The sequence below is a fragment of the Mesoplodon mirus genome, assembly GCF_964341445.2.
Source record: "Mesoplodon mirus genome assembly, chromosome: 3".
NCBI lineage: Eukaryota > Metazoa > Chordata > Mammalia > Artiodactyla > Ziphiidae > Mesoplodon > Mesoplodon mirus.
Window position 1 is genome coordinate 112,373,828 of NC_138978.1, and position 18,155 is coordinate 112,391,982.

Here is an 18,155-nt window from a genome sequence, read left to right on the forward strand (position 1 = left end):
CGGCCATGGCTCACTGGTCCAGCCGCTCTGCGGCATGTGGGATCTTCCCGGACCGGGGCACAAACCCGTGTCCCCTGCATCGGCAGGCGGACTCTCAACCACTGCGCCACCAGGGAAGCCCAGGAGCAAATTTATAACCTTAAAACAGAGCAATTGTCCATCCGTCTTCTAGCTCCCCTCCATAGTCCAGAAGAGATTGAAAGGTGCTTGCCTATACACTGTGAAATGATCATGGAGCCCATGGTGGCCAGGAGACCTCACACATCTCTCAGAAATCATCCCTGACCCCTGCTGCCCACCAGGTCTCTCTCTTATCCTATCTATGCTGGGAGCTCAGTAGTTCTTCTGGTTGAGGGAGGGTTGTCATCAGTAGCAGTGCCACCCCCAGCCCCCGGGGCCAATCCAGGAGACCTTGCCGAGGTGGGAGGCCATTTAGCCAAGAGAGGAAGCCCACAAGACTGCCCAGGTGGGCCAGAGCGGTGTGGCAGCTGGGTCGGCTGGTGGCCATCTCCATGTTTCCTGTGACTGTTGAGGGAGGGATTGTGGGTTCAAACTGCAGCCAGGAAAGCTTTAGTTAAACATTAAGGAAAATGGTTTTGAAAATCAGATCATTTCAGTTCTAGAAAAAGTTACATAGAGCTGCTATGGAATTGTCCCTTTTCCCCTTGCTCCTTCCTTTCTGTATGTCCCTCCCACCTTCATTGCGTTAGAAGAGACTTTATAGATTAACCCTTAATTTTATGTCGACCTCTGGAGTTTGTAAGTTTTTGCTAAGGGCTCGCAGTAAATGGCCGATGGACAAGAGCCAGGTGGGCATCCCATTGTACCACAATCCACATCTTCTCTCCCCTGCCTCTACTTCCCACACTATTAATTGAAGTCAGCCAGACATCCTTTCGAAGCCTCCACACTGGGAAGGGCGGGGACATTTTTCTGGCTCCCTGTGAGAAGTGGGTGTGGCCCAGCAGGATCCATTGATCATGGAAACAAACAAAAGCCACATCCTTTTTATTATTATTATTTTTTTTTTTTTTTGCGTTACGCGGGCCTCTCACTGTTGTGGCCTCTCCCGTTGCGGAGCACAGGCTCCGGACGCGCAGGCCCAGCAGCCATGGCTCACGGGCCCAGCCGCTCCACAGCATGTGGGATCTTCCCGGACCGGGACACGAACCCGCGTCCCCTGCATCGGCAGGTGGACTCCCAACCACTGCGCCACCAGGGAAGCCCCAAAGCCACGTCCTTTGTGCAGGGGTGATGAGGTGCCATAAGCCACAGGGAGCACTTTCTCCTTTTTCTCATTTGGGAGGGTCAAGGTAAAGGTTCGGCTCATGAAAAATTCTGATCATCTAAAAGCAGGGGTCAGGGTGAAGTAAAACTCGGGGCACAGGTAACCAAATAGGTGAGCGTTTCATTGATGATGCAGTGACTTTGGGATGGTTGCCAGGCCCAGCAGCCATTCTGTCACGTGCACTCCCCTTCCGCATGGTGCCACAGCACACCAGGCTCTTCTAGCTCAAGAACACTCATTGTCAAGGACTTGAGACTTTGGCAGTGACTTAAGTCAGACAAGAAGTCCCACCTCATGTCTTGAATAATTGAAGTGATGGATAAGATAAGCTTGTCTATTCCTTTGGTACCACTCAGCTACTTAACTGCTGCCAGGGCTGCTTCCTAGAGGCACAGAGGGATGTAGGACCTTGAGCATCATCAGCGGAAGTGACTGACAGGGCCCAGCTCAGAGATGCCTGGAGCCTGCTTATGAGTGTTAATCTGTGTCTCTGGCACAACACTCACCACATGCCCACATGTTTTATTCCCAGCATGGTTTTGAGAATGTGGGTGCCTTTTTTGTGTGTTGCAGCATGTAGCTGCTTCGCTGGGGGTTTCTTCTGTCCAGATGTCTCTGGAGGGTTACTCTAGACTGTCTTGCTTCTGGGACATGCTCTTTGAAAACCCGGAACACACCTTGGGATATCCCCCCAACCCAAGCCCCTCAAGAGCAGCCCGGCTCTGGTCCTTTCCCACTGGCCCAAGTGGTGTCTCTTTGTGCTCAGCTGCTCACTTTGACCCAGCTCCTTAACATGTTTCCCGGTCCCAACACATTCTTTTTTGTTTTTGCGGTACACGGGCCTCTCACTGCTGGGGCCTCTCCCGTTGTGGAGCACAGGCTCCGGACGCGCAGGCTCAGCGGCCATGGCTCACGGGCCCAGCCACTCCGCGGCATGTGGGATCTTCCCAGACCGGGGCAGGAACCCATGTCCCCTGCATCAGCAGGCGGACTCTCAACCACTGCGCCACCAGGGAAGCCCCCAACACATTCTTAATCTCGTCTCAGGGCAGCAGATCACTGACCTGCATCATCTGAACCTCGGTTCATGTTCAAGCAGTTGTGGAGAGCAAGATTTTCTAAAGGGCAAGGAAGGAAGATTCTTGAACAAATTGTAAAAGAGATGATTTATCAGCATCCAAACAGGACGCTGCCTGATTAGCGTTTACGAAACACAAGTTGTTTCAAACTAGTCTTGGTCTCTCTTTGGAAATCAGTATTAAACTGGTAATATCATGGGACTCCCTAGATGTCCTATATCTTGACTATTTAAAATTATATTGTATTCATGTAATAAGTCAGTGCATTCTCATAAAAACTGAAATATAGATAAAGGTGTCCTAGATGACCATACCAATCAGAGTTTCCTCACAGGTAACGTCAGTTTGATCTGTGTCATCTCAGAATTTTTCTATGCATTTATATGGAATGCATACAGTTGTATGCCTATAGAGGAATTCTATTTCTAGAGAGAATGGAATATTGTGCATGTTGTTAAGATAAAAACGTATGTCTTGGAATAAATAGATTTACCATATTTTAAAACTGTTGCATGGAATTTCTTTGTAGGGATAAATTGTTTTTATTTGACTATTCCCTGAGTGATGGACATTTAGATTGTTTGCAGATGTAGACTTTAGCAAGCATTGGTGAGGTCTTTCATGATACCCTTGGGGTTAAGATGGAGACTGTGAGCGTGGTGCTAAGGGTTTAGTAACTGGTTGAAAGATGGATCCGACTCAGTCTGTAGCGAGATTGTACAGGATGGTGCAGGGCTCTGCCTTGTCCACCATTCTCATCAACAGCCTGGATGATGTGTCATTTGTGGATGACAGGAAGCAAGGAGAAAAGTAGTTAATACTTAAAAGTGCAGAATCAGGTCCTAAAAGACATTCAAAGTCTAGAATAGGTGGGCACTCTAATAGAAACTTTGTTCGGGATACATCAGTGCTCTACATATGAGCCTCCAGAGCAACTAGACTTGGGTGTAGAGGTGAGTATAAGAGGCTTTTTCTAGGGAAGGAGGCCTTTGTTTGACAACAGTGCAGTGTGGTTAACAGTGAGTGATATGATTGGTAGAAAAGTTTATGTGACTTTTGGCAGCATTAAAAGAAGTATGACATTCAGAGCAAGGGAGGTGACATTCTTCATGCTGTGTACTGATCAGCCCCTGTGTGAGTATTTGAGCAGTCAAAGACCCCAAGTTCTGGGAGACTGTGAAAGCTTTGGAGACAAAGGGTGATGGCGAGGGAGCTCATGTCTGTGTTTCCTAAGAAAGGGCTGAAGGTACTGGGGTCACTGAACCCATCAAGACTTGGGAGTCATAGTGGAGGCCTTCAAAGAGCTAAACAGAAGTCCTATAGAAGAGTCACGCTCTCTAAGAAGTAGATCCAGGGAGGACCACTAGGTGTAAGCTGGAGGGGCAGAGCTACAGAGCTGGCCCCCAGTGGAATGACTGGTCTCAAGAGAGAGTGAGTCCCCCATCTCTGCAGATATGCCTGCAAGACCGGATAACCACTTGGCCAGCATGTGAAGAGGGGGTGTGAACATAGACACAGATGCCCTGTGAGCCCTGATGTCTGTGAACATCCATCACCCCAATGGGCTACCACTTTCTTTAAACTGTGAAATGGTCCTGGCAGTGAGTTTACTGTGTGGTCCTAGGCAATGGTGTCAAATTATTAAGGACTGGGTTTGTTACAGTAACTTGGGAGAACAACCTCATTAAAGACATAGAGTGGACCAGTAGTTGTAGGGGACACTTTGAGTAGTTCTGACGGGGCTGGCTCGGGCGAAACAGCAAAGCTTGTACAGGTTATCTTTATCATCCTCTTCTCTCCTGGCACCTGGGGTCTTATCCTGTTCCTGATCTGTCACCAGGCTGTTAATCATTAATTAGGCTGCTAATGGACAACTATTATCTGACCCTCTCTAAGGTATCAGGATTTAAACTATCCGAAACTACTCTTCGGATAGTTTCATTTTGTTACAAGGAAAGTGTTTTGGTGAAAAGTGTGTGCAAAAAAAAAAATGTAACAGATGAAATCATGGTTTTCCCCGTTCTTCCAACATGCCCAGGGAAAAGGTCCTCCCTAAGCAAACCGGACTGTGAAAGTGGGGAACCATTCACAACTTTCTCCTGTGTGACTGAACAAGTATCAAAACAGATGGACGGTTTTCATTTTCACCAATACTAAAAAGTGTCGCTGATGCAGGGCCTCTGTCTACCATTCTTGCTCCAAGTGGCAACAGTACCTGCTCTTCTAGGGTCATGGAACTCCTCCAGACTGGGGAAGTCTCAGCTCCTACATTATGAGCCCCAGTATTACTGAGCCTACTTGGCCTCATTTTGAGTTTATACTTCAACATAATACTTTCAGATATATGGTGGTTGGGTGAAAACTATTTCCCTGGTAAAACTGTTACTTTTATAAATGTGTAGAATAAAAGCTATTAAATAGTTTTAAAAAAGGGGGGCTCGCCTTCATATCACAGAGGCTGTAAGGAGAGACCTTCTTGGGCTCAGATACTGGGGGTGGACCACCCCTTTCCCTTCCTTTCTTTGTGACTCTCTGGTCGCTTAAGGAAGGGGGAGCTTAGCCAGGTGGGGATCGGTGGGGGAAAAGCCCACTTATTCCAGCACAGGCCTAGAAGGAGCCTTAGAGCAGCTGCTGTCTTTGCTTTGAGCCACAGGTGCAGATGTGGGTTTCAGGATAATTCTGACAGCCTGCAGCCTGCTGGTGTCATTTGGGTCTTACACTCTGTAATGTTCTTTCTGCTTGAAACTTTTTCTCAATAGTGTTGCTGGATAACAGGTTATAACTCTGGAGGCTCAACTCATTGAAGCTGGCCTGTCCCCTAGAATGGGTCAACAGGCCCCAGCCAGCCAGGGGCTGAGCCTTGCACTTTCTTTTCAGGGTTTTCTGTGAGGAGCAGACCAGCATCTCTTAACAGTTTCTTTGTGGTCAGTGTTGTGATGAGTCTGACGTTAGCCCAGAGGGATGGACATTGAACCCGAGGCACCAGTTGTCACCGATTCTTTCAGGTCCTGCTAATATTTACTGAGATCTGCTCTGTTAGATACTGTGCTTACAATGACCCTCTGGGGTCAATATTATTACCCCAGTTTTACAGATAAGGAAACTGAGGCCCAGGGAGGTTATGTGATACGCTCAAGATAATAGGACGAGCAAGGGGTGGAGTCCAGCTCAGACTCTGGGCCTCCTGAGTTCCAATCTGGTGCTCTTTGCCCCACTCCACCACCGCCGTCTTTACTCCTGATCCCTGCTCGTTATCAGTCCCTGCCCCGTGTCCCTGTGCTCAGCCATTCATAGGACAGGCAGCTGCCATCTCAGTCTTGTACCTGGAATTCCTACTGCCCTAGAGCAGTGATGTTCAAATATTTTCAGATATAGAATAAGGACCTGGGGTATGGGCCCAGAAAGGGAGCAGGTGGTGGGGCTCTGGGTCTTCACCTCTGCACCTTTGAATTGATCTGGTTTTATACTGAGTTTCTGTGTAAGATTTCATCGTGTTGGGGGACAGCACCAACGCTAAGCCCGAAGACTGGCTCTGGGGTAGAGAGAGGGCATGACCATTAGGCTCCCCTGTTGGAGCCCCTTTACGTTGAAGGCCTCCTTGCTCTCCTCCGTCCACGGTTGGCCAGGGGACCAGAGCAGCATGCTCAGCCTCCCAAGGCCACCTTCTAGGACGGCAGCTCGGAGGTCACCCTGGAGCACCACTTGAAAATCTAGGGTTCCTCTGCTGCCCCAACATCAGGAGTCCTGGGACAGGGTGAGGTGGGGCATCCCTTTATGCAGCTCCCCAAGTCTCCTCTCTAGGAATAATAGATGTGTGTAACCGCGAGTGCCCTGACTTCTGCACATGAGGACATCTGACCTATCCAGGATACATTAGGACCCGACTCAGGATTGGCCTCCCAGGCCTGATATCACCCTTTTTATCTCTGGCAACATGGTCCCCTGATATAAGAACCCCAGCCCTTAGTTGAGCTCAGCTCCTGTCCGCCCTGGGTATTTTGAGTGAAAAATGAGAACAGGGTAGAATTCTTCCCCTGCAGTTGTCCGCAGATGAACGAGGTACTGTTTCTCTGTGAAAGAAAGCTGAGTCGGGGCCTGCTGACCACTGTGGCAGATGCTTATCCCTCCCCTTCCCCCCAACCCCACGCCGTCCACTTCCCTTTAGCCCCAGGCAGCTGCAGCGGGGGCACTGGGCCAGGCTTGGCCTGCAGGGCCCTTCCTCCTGGCAGCCCCGTGCTGATTCTTGGCTCCTAGGAGCCCAGAGCCAATAGAGTTGTGTGAACCCCCTACATCGGGCTTGGCTGGGTGACCTCCGTTGGTGTCCCTGTCCTCTTCCCACTCCACATGAGGAAAAGCACATCTGGCTTAGAAATGAACGGGGCCGTTGTTCCAACCAGCCTCAGAGCCCACAGACAAAGAAGACTTGTGAGGACAAGGGCAGGATCCTCTCCCCTCCCCTGGGCGTTTCATTCTCCCCAAGAGAAAGGAGGAGGTTACATCTGGGGGAATGGCCATGTAGGGCTGAGGCGGTCCCGAGCTCACAAGCCTGTAGGGCGTCGGGGAGGAAGCCTCTTTCTCCCAAGCCTCTGCCGTAGGTCGGAGTGGGACCCACCTGGCGTTTGTCCCACAAGGCTGATGATGAAAAACATGATCCAAAAGTGACACCTCGTTCATAACTGTTTTCAGTTTCTTCTCTAGGAGTGTTGACTTGATATAGCAATCTTCTGTGCCATTATTTTCTAAAATAACTTGTACATTTCCCTAATTTCAAAAGAAATTCATGATCAGTGGGGGAAAGTTAAACGAGCGTAGGAAAGCATAAAGGAGAAAAATTAATCCTACCACCCACAGATGACCACTGTTGAAGTTCTTTCTGTTTGTTTTTGTTTAATCCTGGGCCAACTCTGAACATTTTCTCAGGGCTAAGGGAGCTTTCTTTTCATGGAATGTTGAATTGTTGGAAGTCAGAGCAGGGGGTGACTTTGAAATCATCCACCTGCTTCTTTATGTAGAGTTGAGGACCCAGGTCTGGAGGCACTGACTTGCACCTTGACACACAGTCGACAGTGACTGAGGCAGGACTCAGGTCCAGCTCCTGGTTCACTGGTTCAGAGGCCGTATCCTGGGTCCTGCCAGCCTGCCCAGCTCAGTCGGCTGTCCGGCCTTCTGGAGGACACCCATGCCTTTGAGACATGGATCAAGCCCATGGAGAGAGCCCTGGGAAGACTTCCTGGGCAGACCAGGCAGAAAGTGGGTAGGTCTTTGCTGTTGCAAGCGGTGGATGCTTCTCACCTGGTTGCACATGCATCCCTGCTGCTTGTGCTGCCTTGGCAACCTTTAAAGAATTGTCCCTGCTGAGAGGTGTGTGGCTGACACCCAAGATTCCTTCTGACGTGGGAGAGATGTTTCCATCTCATTCTACTCCTGTTTTCTCAGGTGGGACTGTGGGCTGCTCACCCCACCCCTGATTACAGGGTAGGCATTAGGAGTGCAGGCCCTGGAGTCAGAATACTTGTGTCCCAGCTCTACCACTTGCTACTCTTATGACCTTGGCTGAATCATTTAACCTCCACCTTTGTTTCCTCCTATGTAAAACAGGGAATTAATAGTACCTAAGGAGGTTTGAGACACAGTGAATGCTAAAGATGTTTGCCATTACAAGCTATGAGTCTGTGTCTTTTCTTCCTTCTCCTGAGCTTTGTCTTCCCCAGCTTTCCCTCTTCCCATCAATATGTGATGACCTTTAGCTGATTTCATAGGGTTGATGAAGTTTACACCCCCGAGTTTCTTGTCTGTCCCCATCTCCCAGGAGTCAAACTTCCCTCCGTCTCCGCAGCCTCAGGGAGGTCCCTCTGCTTTGGGGGCCCACCCCCTCCCCGGCCAGCCCAGACCAGGCTTCTTTCTGGGTCCTCCCCACCCACGGTGCCTTTTTGTCTCACTTTCCTCCTCTTGATGTCCTTCCCCACCCCAGTCAAACCTGCCTTGTTGAAAGGATTTGTCATTAGTCATTTATACCTCTCTGCACGATTAGTCACCAAGTTATGCCTTCCAAAACGAGATGCACTTTAAGTCTTGTTAAAAGAAACTTCACGAGAGGGGACCGTACTCTCCCCGCTGGTGTCGGCACTGGTGTTTCACCCTCTTCCCCAGTGGCGAGTCCCGTCTCCTTGGTAACGCGCTCAGCACCACCACTGCCCTCCTCCCTCATCTCTTCCTCACTCTGTTGAAGTGGGCGGTGCACCTGCCTCTGTCTTCTGGCCTCTGGGGCCTCCGGCTGCAGCCAGCTTCTCCCCCGTTTCCCTCGTGCCCTCTGACCGTGTCACTGCTTCCTGCAGGATCATCCTGCCTCACGTGGGCTCCCCACATTCCAAGGGTGTCTGAGCTCCACTGGTCCAACCGCACACCAGCTGTTCCTGCACCCGTTCGTGGTTCAGAGCCTGGAGGTGGGCGAACCTGCCTTTGAACTCTGGCGCCACCCCCTCCAGTGTGTAAGCTCCACCTCCTTCAGCTCTAATGAAGGAAGAAGAATAGTGCCAACGCGGTTGTATTGTCGTGAGAGGTAGACAGGTGTTGGGGAAGGCTTAACTGTAGTGCAGGGCATAGGGTCAGTGTTCCATAAATGGTTGCCGTGACTAATAATACCAGTGCTAATAATGAACAGTGACACTTACTGTCCCTCTCTGACTTCCCCAGACCATAGGGTATGACCCCATCATTTCGCCAGAGGTCTCGGCCTCCTTCGGTGTGCAGCAGGTGCCCTTGGAGGAGATCTGGCCTCTCTGTGACTTTATCACTGTGCACACACCTCTCCTGCCTTCCACCACAGGTAGGTGTGCCCCTACCTTGTGGGTTGGCCACAGAAGCCACAGACCAGATAAGGGTGGGCCCTCAGTCTGGCCTTTCCGCCTATGCTGGGGACCAGCTGTGGTGGTGGCCCATCCAGATCCTGTGAGCATGGAGCATGGTGATGTTTTGTTACACGGCATCGGCATCAGACCGAGGAGGGGTGAGTTAGCTGGAAATGCACAAGGTCTGGGTGGGCTGGGTCAACGTGTAGGACCAGCGAACCCATGAGTACTTCCTGGGACCACTGCAGGAAGCACTAATATCTCGGGAATATTTGGGATGTTTCTAAACTGGGTCTGGTCCAAATCCATGACAAGGACTCCTGCCCCAGAGCATCTGAGAAGGGAGCAGTGACCTTTCGTGGTCCCCCAGAAAGGAGGTGTGTGGGGAAGAGCTGGTGGGAGGGAGAGAGGGCCTTTGGAGCCGGTGCAGTTGCCATGGAGCCAGTGCGGTTGCCATGGAGCCAGTGTGGTTGCCATGGAGCCGGTGTGGTTGCCATGGAGGCGGTGCGGTTGCCACGGAGCCGGTGCAGTTGCCATGGAGCTGGTGTGGTTGCCAGTGCAGTGGGGAGAGCACGGGGGACCCCACACCAGTGCCGCAGGAAATCTCCTCCGTCCGTTCCAGGCCTGCTGAACGACAGCACCTTTGCCCAGTGCAAGAAGGGGGTGCGTGTGGTGAACTGTGCTCGCGGAGGGATTGTGGACGAAGGCGCCCTGCTCCGGGCCCTGCAGTCGGGTCGGTGTGCTGGAGCTGCGCTGGACGTTTTCACAGAGGTGAGTCCCTTCTCAGTGTCGGTGGGGAGGGGAGACCAGAGCAGAGGGACTTGGGCTGCAAGCCCAGCTGTGCCAAGACCTTGAGCTTCCTGTCTCTAGCGGGAGAAATTGTGTCGCCAAAAGTAACACGTCTGTGGTTTGAGGAGCCCAGTGCAGAGCCTGGTACAGAGGCAGCCGTGCTGTCTTCTGCAAAACTCAGAGTTTATATAGGACCCATTCCTGGGCTCGGGCTCCTGAACGGCTACCCTATTGATAAGTTCAGAGGAAGACACAGCAGCAGATCAGTTCTGAGGTGGAGGATTTGGGGCAGGCAGAGAGGGGTTTAAGGTATTGATACAGATCTCTGGTGAAATGAGCCCCACTGCCAAGAAGACATTGCACCCAGTGTCTGTTGGCTTTCCTTTCCCTTCCTCTCTTCCCGCAGAGGGAAGGAAGCTGAGGATACTGGTTAGATGTGTTCCCCTGGTCCCAGAGGCTGCTGTCCCTAGGTCTCTGTGCAGGAGCAGAGATATAGCATCTGCTCACCCACTGCCCCCATCCTGCCCTCACACCCGATAGCATTTCCACTTGAATCCTGTCCACCTCTCTTAAAAATCCCACCTCAGCATCGGAGATCGGGGAAAAATCACGGGCTTTGGATTAGGCAGTGGGGGTTTGCTGGTTGCCAGCTTTGTGGCCTTGGCAAGACCCTGGCCCTCTGACCTCCTATAGCACTCAGTGTCTGTTCCCTGCCCAGGACACAGCATGCGTTGGGTTTGTGGTCCTGGCCATCTCTCTCAGCTACATCGCCAGCTCCTTGAAAGCAAGGGTGTGCCTGACCCTTGTTTATATCGCCATCCCCCTAACACAGCACCTTCCCCCTGCTCTCTTTGGCCTCCCCATGGCACTTACTACTCTGCGGCCGGCACTCACAGACCTATGTGGCCAAATCCCGTGGGAGCCGATAGAGTCCTGGGGAGAATGACCGGAAGAGAGGAGGCCTAAGTAACATGTCCAAGGCCCCTACATTGTGCCCGGTGAGCAGAAGGGGTGGAAGGGGCACTGGAGGGTGGGGTAGGGGTGGCCAGGTGGGCCACCTGTCCTGGTGAGAGCCAGGATACAACACCCATGCGGAATGCCCACAAAGAGCCTGCCTCTGTGCTAAGAGCTGACAGTAAGTGCTGACGGGTGGACTGGACTTGGGGCAGGGGTTAGAGGGGAAAAACCAATGTCAGCTATAACAGCTACCACTGGTTGAGAACCTCCTTTATTACTGCATAATCTCCATAATAGTGTTAGGAGATAGGTAGTAGTAACCCATTTTATAGATAGGGAAACTGAGGCTCAGAGAGATGGAGATTTGCCCAAAAGCACATAGGTAGTAAGTGGTGGAGCTGAGACTGGAATCCGGTCTACAGCTCTGTCTACTCTGCTGTGATGAGTCCAGTGACCACCCAGAGAAAACGGAAGTAGGAGGCAATATCATCCCTGCCCTCTTCCCCTCCCACGCCCTGGGGCCAACTGTAGCAGCCCACCCAGAGATGTCTCTTTCTGGGCAGGAGCCACCCCGGGACCGGGCCTTGGTGGACCACGAGAACGTCATCAGCTGCCCCCACCTGGGCGCCAGCACCAAGGAGGCCCAGAGCCGCTGCGGGGAGGAGATTGCCATCCAGTTTGTAGATATGGTGAAGGGGAAATCTCTGACGGGAGTCGTAAGTATGCCACGTGGGGCTGGGCCCGGAGGTCAGAGGGAGGAGTTGCAGAAGGGTGTGTTGTTGCTGGGACCAGATTCAGCCCTGGGAGCCGAAGATAAGGGACTGTACTTGAGCCAGCGCTCTGGGTGGGGTGGCAGGAGCTGGCCCTGCTTAGCCTTGAGAGCTGAGGCCCGGCAGCAAGGAGCCAGCTTAGCTTGTTTCTGTTGTAGGCTCACTGCTGAGACTGTGGTTTTTCCCAGTGCCCTGCCTCTGCAGAAAGGCTCCTTTGTTCTCCACAGGCCTTGGGAGAGAAGGAGTGTGGCTGGCATGATGGCAGGATGCCCGAGGTAGGGGCAGGTAGGGGACGGCCTGTGGAGAAAGCCCTGAGAGGGCATTCTCGCCTTGTAACCCCGAGCTCTCGCCTTTCATCCCATCTCTCTTAGAACCCTGGGTAGATTTGTGCTGCCCAGAAGCCTGCGCCCATCTTCCCCATAGGAACCCTCCAAGCCAGCTGACCCCCATTCTCTCCCTAAATCATGGTTTCTTGACTGCGCTCACAGTGGGCCCTTCCTGGCATGTGTTCCTCTTCCAAGCTGAACCTGACTTATACTTCAAGTCCTGTCTCATTCACTCAGTCTCCAGATGGTCCCTAAGCTCCAGTGGGTACCAGGTACTGTCAGAGCCCTTTGGGGACATGGAGGTGAGTAAGGAAGGCATAGCTGTCCGCCAAGGGGCTCGCGCGCCACCTGCCCCTTCACGAAGACTTGCATGGCCTTCCTAGCTCCATCCCGACCCTTTTACAGTGAGCCACCTTCTCTCCTATTATTGAGGTTTCATGAGTTTATATCTTAGTTCTTAATTAAATTCTAAGTTCTCAGAGGACAAACAACAACAACAAAAAACACCACCAAAACCAAAAGCATGTAAGCTTCTCTGCAGTTCATGTGGCTCTGCCTGGAGCATTTAACCAATAACGAATGAGAGTTGGGGCGTGGCTGGGGGGTAGTCCCTGACCCTCCTGGCTGACCCTCAACACAGGCATTTTCGCTTCTGAGGACAGAACTGCGGCAGGAGAGACACAGGATGCTTTGTTCAACCCTGCCGGCCCTGGTTCAAGAGCCCAGGCCACTGTGGCCTCTACACCCTGAGAAAGTAAAGGAGCCCACTGCTGTCCCGTAGGAGGGCTCCTCGGGGGCAGCCATCACAGGTGCGACGGGCAGGCTGGGACAGCCTGGCAGTGGCCACAGCTCGGTGGTCACCAAAGACACGTACCCATCCATGTCTGCACCCTCTCTCTGCGCTGTGTCTGTGGGCTTCTCAAGACAGGGCACGCTTTCTCACTCCCTTTGCATGCCGTGGGCTTCTGAGTGGTTCCTTCCTCCCCCGTGAGGCTGGTGGGGACCCAGGCGAGGTTTGGGCCACCGTGACCATTGCCACCCAGTCTGGGCTGGGCTTTTCTTTTTTCTGTCCACTCACAAGGCAGGGTACAGCCCTCAGCGGTGCAGCCCTTATGAGTTATTCAGGGAGTGGTGGCATTCCAGGCCTTTTCATGACGGGGACTCAACACCAGCTCCATCAAATGGGCCCACAAAATGTCCCCTTCTTAAGAGGTCACATCTCCTAGTCAAATTGTTAAACTTAGGCAAATTGAACTCTCCAGCCACAACGGCTGGTGGGGTAGAGTAGGCATTTGTAAGAAAGACACGTTTGTCACATGGGAAACTCCTCTCTCCCTCATTCTTTACCGGGTCCTCTCCAGTTTAGTTCTGCTCTGACGTGAGGCACAGACTAGCATTAGGGTCAGGTTGGTGCCCCAGTGCATTGGCTCTTCCTGGAGCCTCCCACTCATCTTCTGGAGAAGACAGACGCTCCTTTTACTCAGCAGACCTGGGGGAAGCACCGCCCTGGCTTGTGCAGGCACCTGACCAAGCGTGGCGCCTGCCTTTGGGGCTTCTCAGTTGAGCACTTGCCTGCTGCCTGCTGCAGGCTTTCACACCCCAGCTATGGCCTGGCCCTTCAGTCCTCCCCCCCTGCAGCTCTGGGACTCACTGCCCTTTCTGTGCCCTTGGGAGAGGATCAAAGGGGGCCCGGCCGCAGGGTGCGATCACACCAGGATGCCCCTCACACAGAAGGGTCTGCTCGGGGGGTCCCGCCTCCTTGGTTGTTTCTGTCATCACAAGTCTCTCTTTAATTCTCTGCCAGTTGTATCTTTATGAAAACAGGAATAGAAGCGTCCACGTTTTCTTTTCATTACATCTTAGAGCTGCCTGATTGATTTGCATCCAACCCGGGTTTCTAATTAAATCCTTCTTAGATGGTTCTCTTTACAAGTTGCCTCAGCATAAGTGGCCAGATATTTAACTCAGAGCCACAAGGTGGAATAGACATTTTGACACAGAACAAGCTGGTATTTGTTATCAAGCCCCTGCTGGGGGTCCAGCCAGCCAGACCATAGACTTACAACGTCAGAAGATTACATGGCTTCTGCCTTCTTCAACTGCCTAGCAGGCCTGTGGTGGACTTCACAGGAGTCAACTTTTAAAGAGTGATAGGATCATCAAAAGTGTGTGAATCCAGGGAGTTCCCTGGTGGTTTAGTGTTTAGGATTCTGCGCTTTCACCGCCATGGCCTAGGTTCAATCCCTTGTTGGCGAACTGAGATTCCACAAGCTGCGTGACATGACCAAAAAAAAAAAAAGATATATAAATCCAGCCTTACAAATTGTGATATTTTGACAGAGTGTTTTGTGACAATGTAAAAACACATTTAAAAAAATCAACATGGAAAATAAAAATGAAGGCAAATTAGGAATGCCATCCCAGAGGGACACACCACTCTAGGTCCAAGTGATCTGTGACTCCCCGTATGTTTTTCTTTTTGTATTTTAATTTTTTTTAAATGTATTTATTTTATTTATTTAGTTTTGGCTGTGTTGGGTCTTTGTTGCTGTGCATGGGCTTTCTCTAGTTGCGGCAAGCGGGGGCTACTCTTCGTTGCAGTGCGCGGGCTTCTCACTGCGGTGGCTTCTCTTGTTGCGGAGCACGGGCTCTAGACGCGAGGGCTTCAGTAGTTGCGACACGTGGGCTCAGTAGTTGTGGCACGTGGGCTCTAGAGCGCAGGCTCAGTAGTTGTGGCACATGGGCTTAGTTGCTCCGCGGCCTATGGGATCTTCCCGGACCAGGGCTCGAACCCGTGTCCCCTGTGTGGGCAGGCGGATCCTTAACCACTGCGCCACCAGGGAAGCCCCCCCCATACGTTTTATGTCAAAGACCTATCTTCCTTCCCCAGCACAGGAGAAACAAGTCTCCGGTGGAGTGGGTTGGGGGCGCTGGCACATGTTCAGAGAAGAGGGAGATGTCCTTCTCCCCATCTTCCCACTCCCTTCTGGCAGTTTGAAGTGGTCGTAGCCTTTTTTATTTATTTTTTTATTTTTTTGCGGTACATGGGCCTCTCACTGTTGTGGCCTTTCCTGTTGCGGAGCACAGGCTCTGGACGTGCAGGCTCAGTGGCCATGGCTCACGGGCCCAGCCGCTCCACGGCATGTGGGATCTTCCCAGACCGGGGCACGAACCCGTGTCCCCTGCATCGGCAGGCGGACTCTCAACCACTGCGCCACCAGGGAAGCCCCTGGTCTTAGCCTTTTGTGCCCTTTTCTGGCTCTATAGCTCTCCTCAGCTATGGGAACAGGTTGTTGTCACGTTGTAGGTGGCTAATGGAGGTTGTCACTCCCCAGGCACCCAAAGCAAGCGTGGCCCCATGCCACCTGCTCTCCACATGGAGCTGAGTCTCAGCAGTAAGACCTTGTTTGGGAGCCGAGTTGGGCAGGTGTGCCCTGTCCCATCCCTTCCTGACCTCTGCCCTGCTCCCCTTTCTCTGCAGGTAAATGCCCAGGCCCTTACCAGTGCCTTCTCTCCACACACGAAGCCTTGGATTGGTCTGGCAGAAGCTCTTGGGGCACTGATGCAAGCCTGGGCTGGGTCCCCCACAGGGACCATCCAAGTGGTAACACAGGGTGAGCCGGGAACTCTGCAGAGGGAGAGGGAAGAGGGGCGTGGACTCGACACCCACCGGGTGTGTCTGCTGCAGGCCACAGACCAGTGAGGGACTCAGAGGTGACCCCGCTCTTGTGACTGCGTTTCACGTTTGGTCTGAGCATGGCTTGCTTGCTACTGAGGAGGATGGGTACAAAAAGTTATTGGGAGATATACTTAATTTTCGTAAATCACGTTTATGCAGTCTTTTAAAGACGTGCATGTTTGGGGTACAAGAGGGACCTCCGTAAGATTTGGAATTTCACATGAGAGGCAGTAGGATTGGTGGAGGGGGTCCGGGTGAAGCAACGGCACATTTTATTCTGGTTTTGACCCTGTTGCTTACCTGCTGTGGGACTTTCCCTTTTCTGAGCTGTGAGTTCTTCACCTGTGAAGTGAAAGCCGGGGCGGGTGTGTCAGGCGAGGCAGGTGGTGAGGACATTTGTGCTCTGTGACATCCTCAGGTGGGCCCTCGGGCAGGCTGATGCCCGCAGGGGCATTTGCTTCTCCGGGGAGTGGGGATGGGAGCAGCACCGGCTGTCTGCCCCTCTGCAGGCTCTGGCCGCCTTTGCAGTGGGTCCAGCCCTGTGCAGGCATGCTTGAGAGACCGGGGAGGGCCCCGGTCCCCTGAACCCTGCAGGGGCTTGTCCTCCCCGTTGACCATCTCACTTGGGGAGAGACTGGAGTGGAGGCAGGTAGACCCTGAGCATTGCCCGTACCAGGCAGGGGCCGAGCCAGGGGCCTCACTGGCCAGGGTGCCGAGGCCTCAAGGAGACAAGACAGGGAAGCGGGCCCAGCTGCTTTAGTCGCCCCTTTCTGCTTCCATTTCCTGAGGCCGGCAAGGGCATGAGTGCCAGGTAGGGATGAGGGTAGGATATTTTTCAAGTGTCCCTTTGGGGAATGACGGACAGGCCAGGGGCAGGTGTGCGGAGCAGCAGAGTTAGGCTGGGCTCTGGAGAAGAGCTTCTTAAACTGGTGTAGAACGTCCCCGGTGTCCTGGCCTGGACCCCCCGTGTGTCCCTCACCCCGGCCACCTCTCTGCCTGCAGAGGAAAGCAGAACTGCCTGGCAGGCTGGAGTTGGGCCCCCAGGTCAGAGGAGCCGTGACCCAGAGCTCGGGGCCAGTGATGTGCTGCCCACTCCCTTGTAGTTCTACACACAGTGGCCTTACGGCAGCTTCTCTGGGTCCCCAGGATTGTCCCTGAAGAACTCTGGGAGCTGCCTGACCCCCGCCGTCATCGTTGGCCTCCTGAAGGATGCTTCCCGTCAGAGGGAGGTGAACCTGGTGAACGCCAAGCTGCTGGTGAAAGAGGCCGGCCTCAACGTGCGCACCCCACCCCTCCCCTCCATCCCCTCCCCTCCCCTCCATCCCCTCCCCTCCCCTCCAGCCCCTCCCCTCCCCTCCAGCCCCTCCAGCCCGGGTCAGCGCCTGCGTTCAGAGCACCTTGCAGCTCTGCTCCCGGAGCGGGAGCGCTGGGCGCAAGTCCTGCAGGTGACAGCGTCTGCCTGTGAGAAGCAGCTGTGATCTCTTCACCTGCAGAGTGCAGACACCACCGGCCCCGAGCATCGCTACGAGTGAACTAATACTCGTGAAAGTGCTTTGTGTATAAGTGCTCTGTGAGTGGGAGGGGCAGCAGTAGCCCCACTTCACAGCTGAGGAAATCGAGGAGCCCGGCTGGGAGCTGGGAGCTAGCCCGGCGTGCTCGGCCCCTGATTCTCCAACCAGTGCTCCTTTACCACGGCACCCGGGGTCCTGGTTAGTCTGCAGACTCCGGGAGCTCGCCGCACATCCTCTTAGCCTCTGCCGCCCCTCGTGGCTTCCCCATCTGCCCTCTCCCCCAAGCCCTGAATTGCTGAGAGTGGCGTGTCAGCAGGGCTGAAGCCCTATAAATTGGCGATTAGGCCTGGGGAGGGGGTGGGCGTCACTGTGCCTTTTTGCCTTCTCTCTGCAGGTAACCACTTCCCACAGCCCTGCTGCACCAGGGGAGCAGGGCTGCGGGGAATGCCTCCTGACCGTGGCCCTGGCAGGTGCCCCCTACCAGGCCGTGGGCTGGGTCCAGGGCACCACGCCTGTGCTGCAGGCACTCAACGGAGCTGTCTTCAGACCAGAGGTGCCTCTCCACCGGGGCCTGCCCCTGCTCATGTTCAGGACTCACCCCTCCAACCCTGCCATGCTGCCGACCATGATTGGTGAGGAGGGACCTGTAGTGCCGGCCGGTGCCCTTGAGGCAGCGGTGGGTGTGTGTTGAGGGCTCTGTTCTGGGACTGGGCTCCGTGGACTTTTGCCTCCCTCAGCCCCTCTCCATGCCTGCCGGCATCACTGGATCTGCAGCAGGTTCCAGAACATTTGGGGAGCCGGTATGGAGTTCTGAGGTTAAGTGCCTTATCTAAGGTCGTGGAGCAGTGCGTCAGGGGTAGGGCCCCAGAGCCCCTATTGTTAGGCAGGTGCTCACCACAGCAAGGACA

General features: G+C 53.5%; 1 protein-coding gene across 3 annotated transcripts in view; it reads left to right on the forward strand.

Moving 5' to 3' along the window:
• Nucleotides 1-18,155, forward strand: part of PHGDH (phosphoglycerate dehydrogenase) — a 31,763-nt gene that overhangs the window by 12,727 nt on the left and 881 nt on the right. The window contains exons 6-12 of one of the 3 annotated variants that reach the window (XM_082612000.1): nt 9,061-9,193; nt 9,838-9,986; nt 11,525-11,677; nt 11,959-12,006; nt 15,539-15,671; nt 16,883-16,965; nt 17,642-17,879. In XM_082612000.1, the coding sequence (XP_082468126.1) occupies nt 9,061-9,193; nt 9,838-9,986; nt 11,525-11,677; nt 11,959-12,006; nt 15,539-15,671; nt 16,883-16,965; nt 17,642-17,879 (937 nt within the window). Of the gene's footprint in view, nt 1-9,060; nt 9,194-9,837; nt 9,987-11,524; nt 11,678-11,958; nt 12,007-15,538; nt 15,672-16,882; nt 17,014-17,641; nt 17,880-18,155 lie in introns of all 3 variants that reach the window. The other 2 variants (XM_082611998.1, XM_082611999.1) reach the window with 2 other exon arrangements.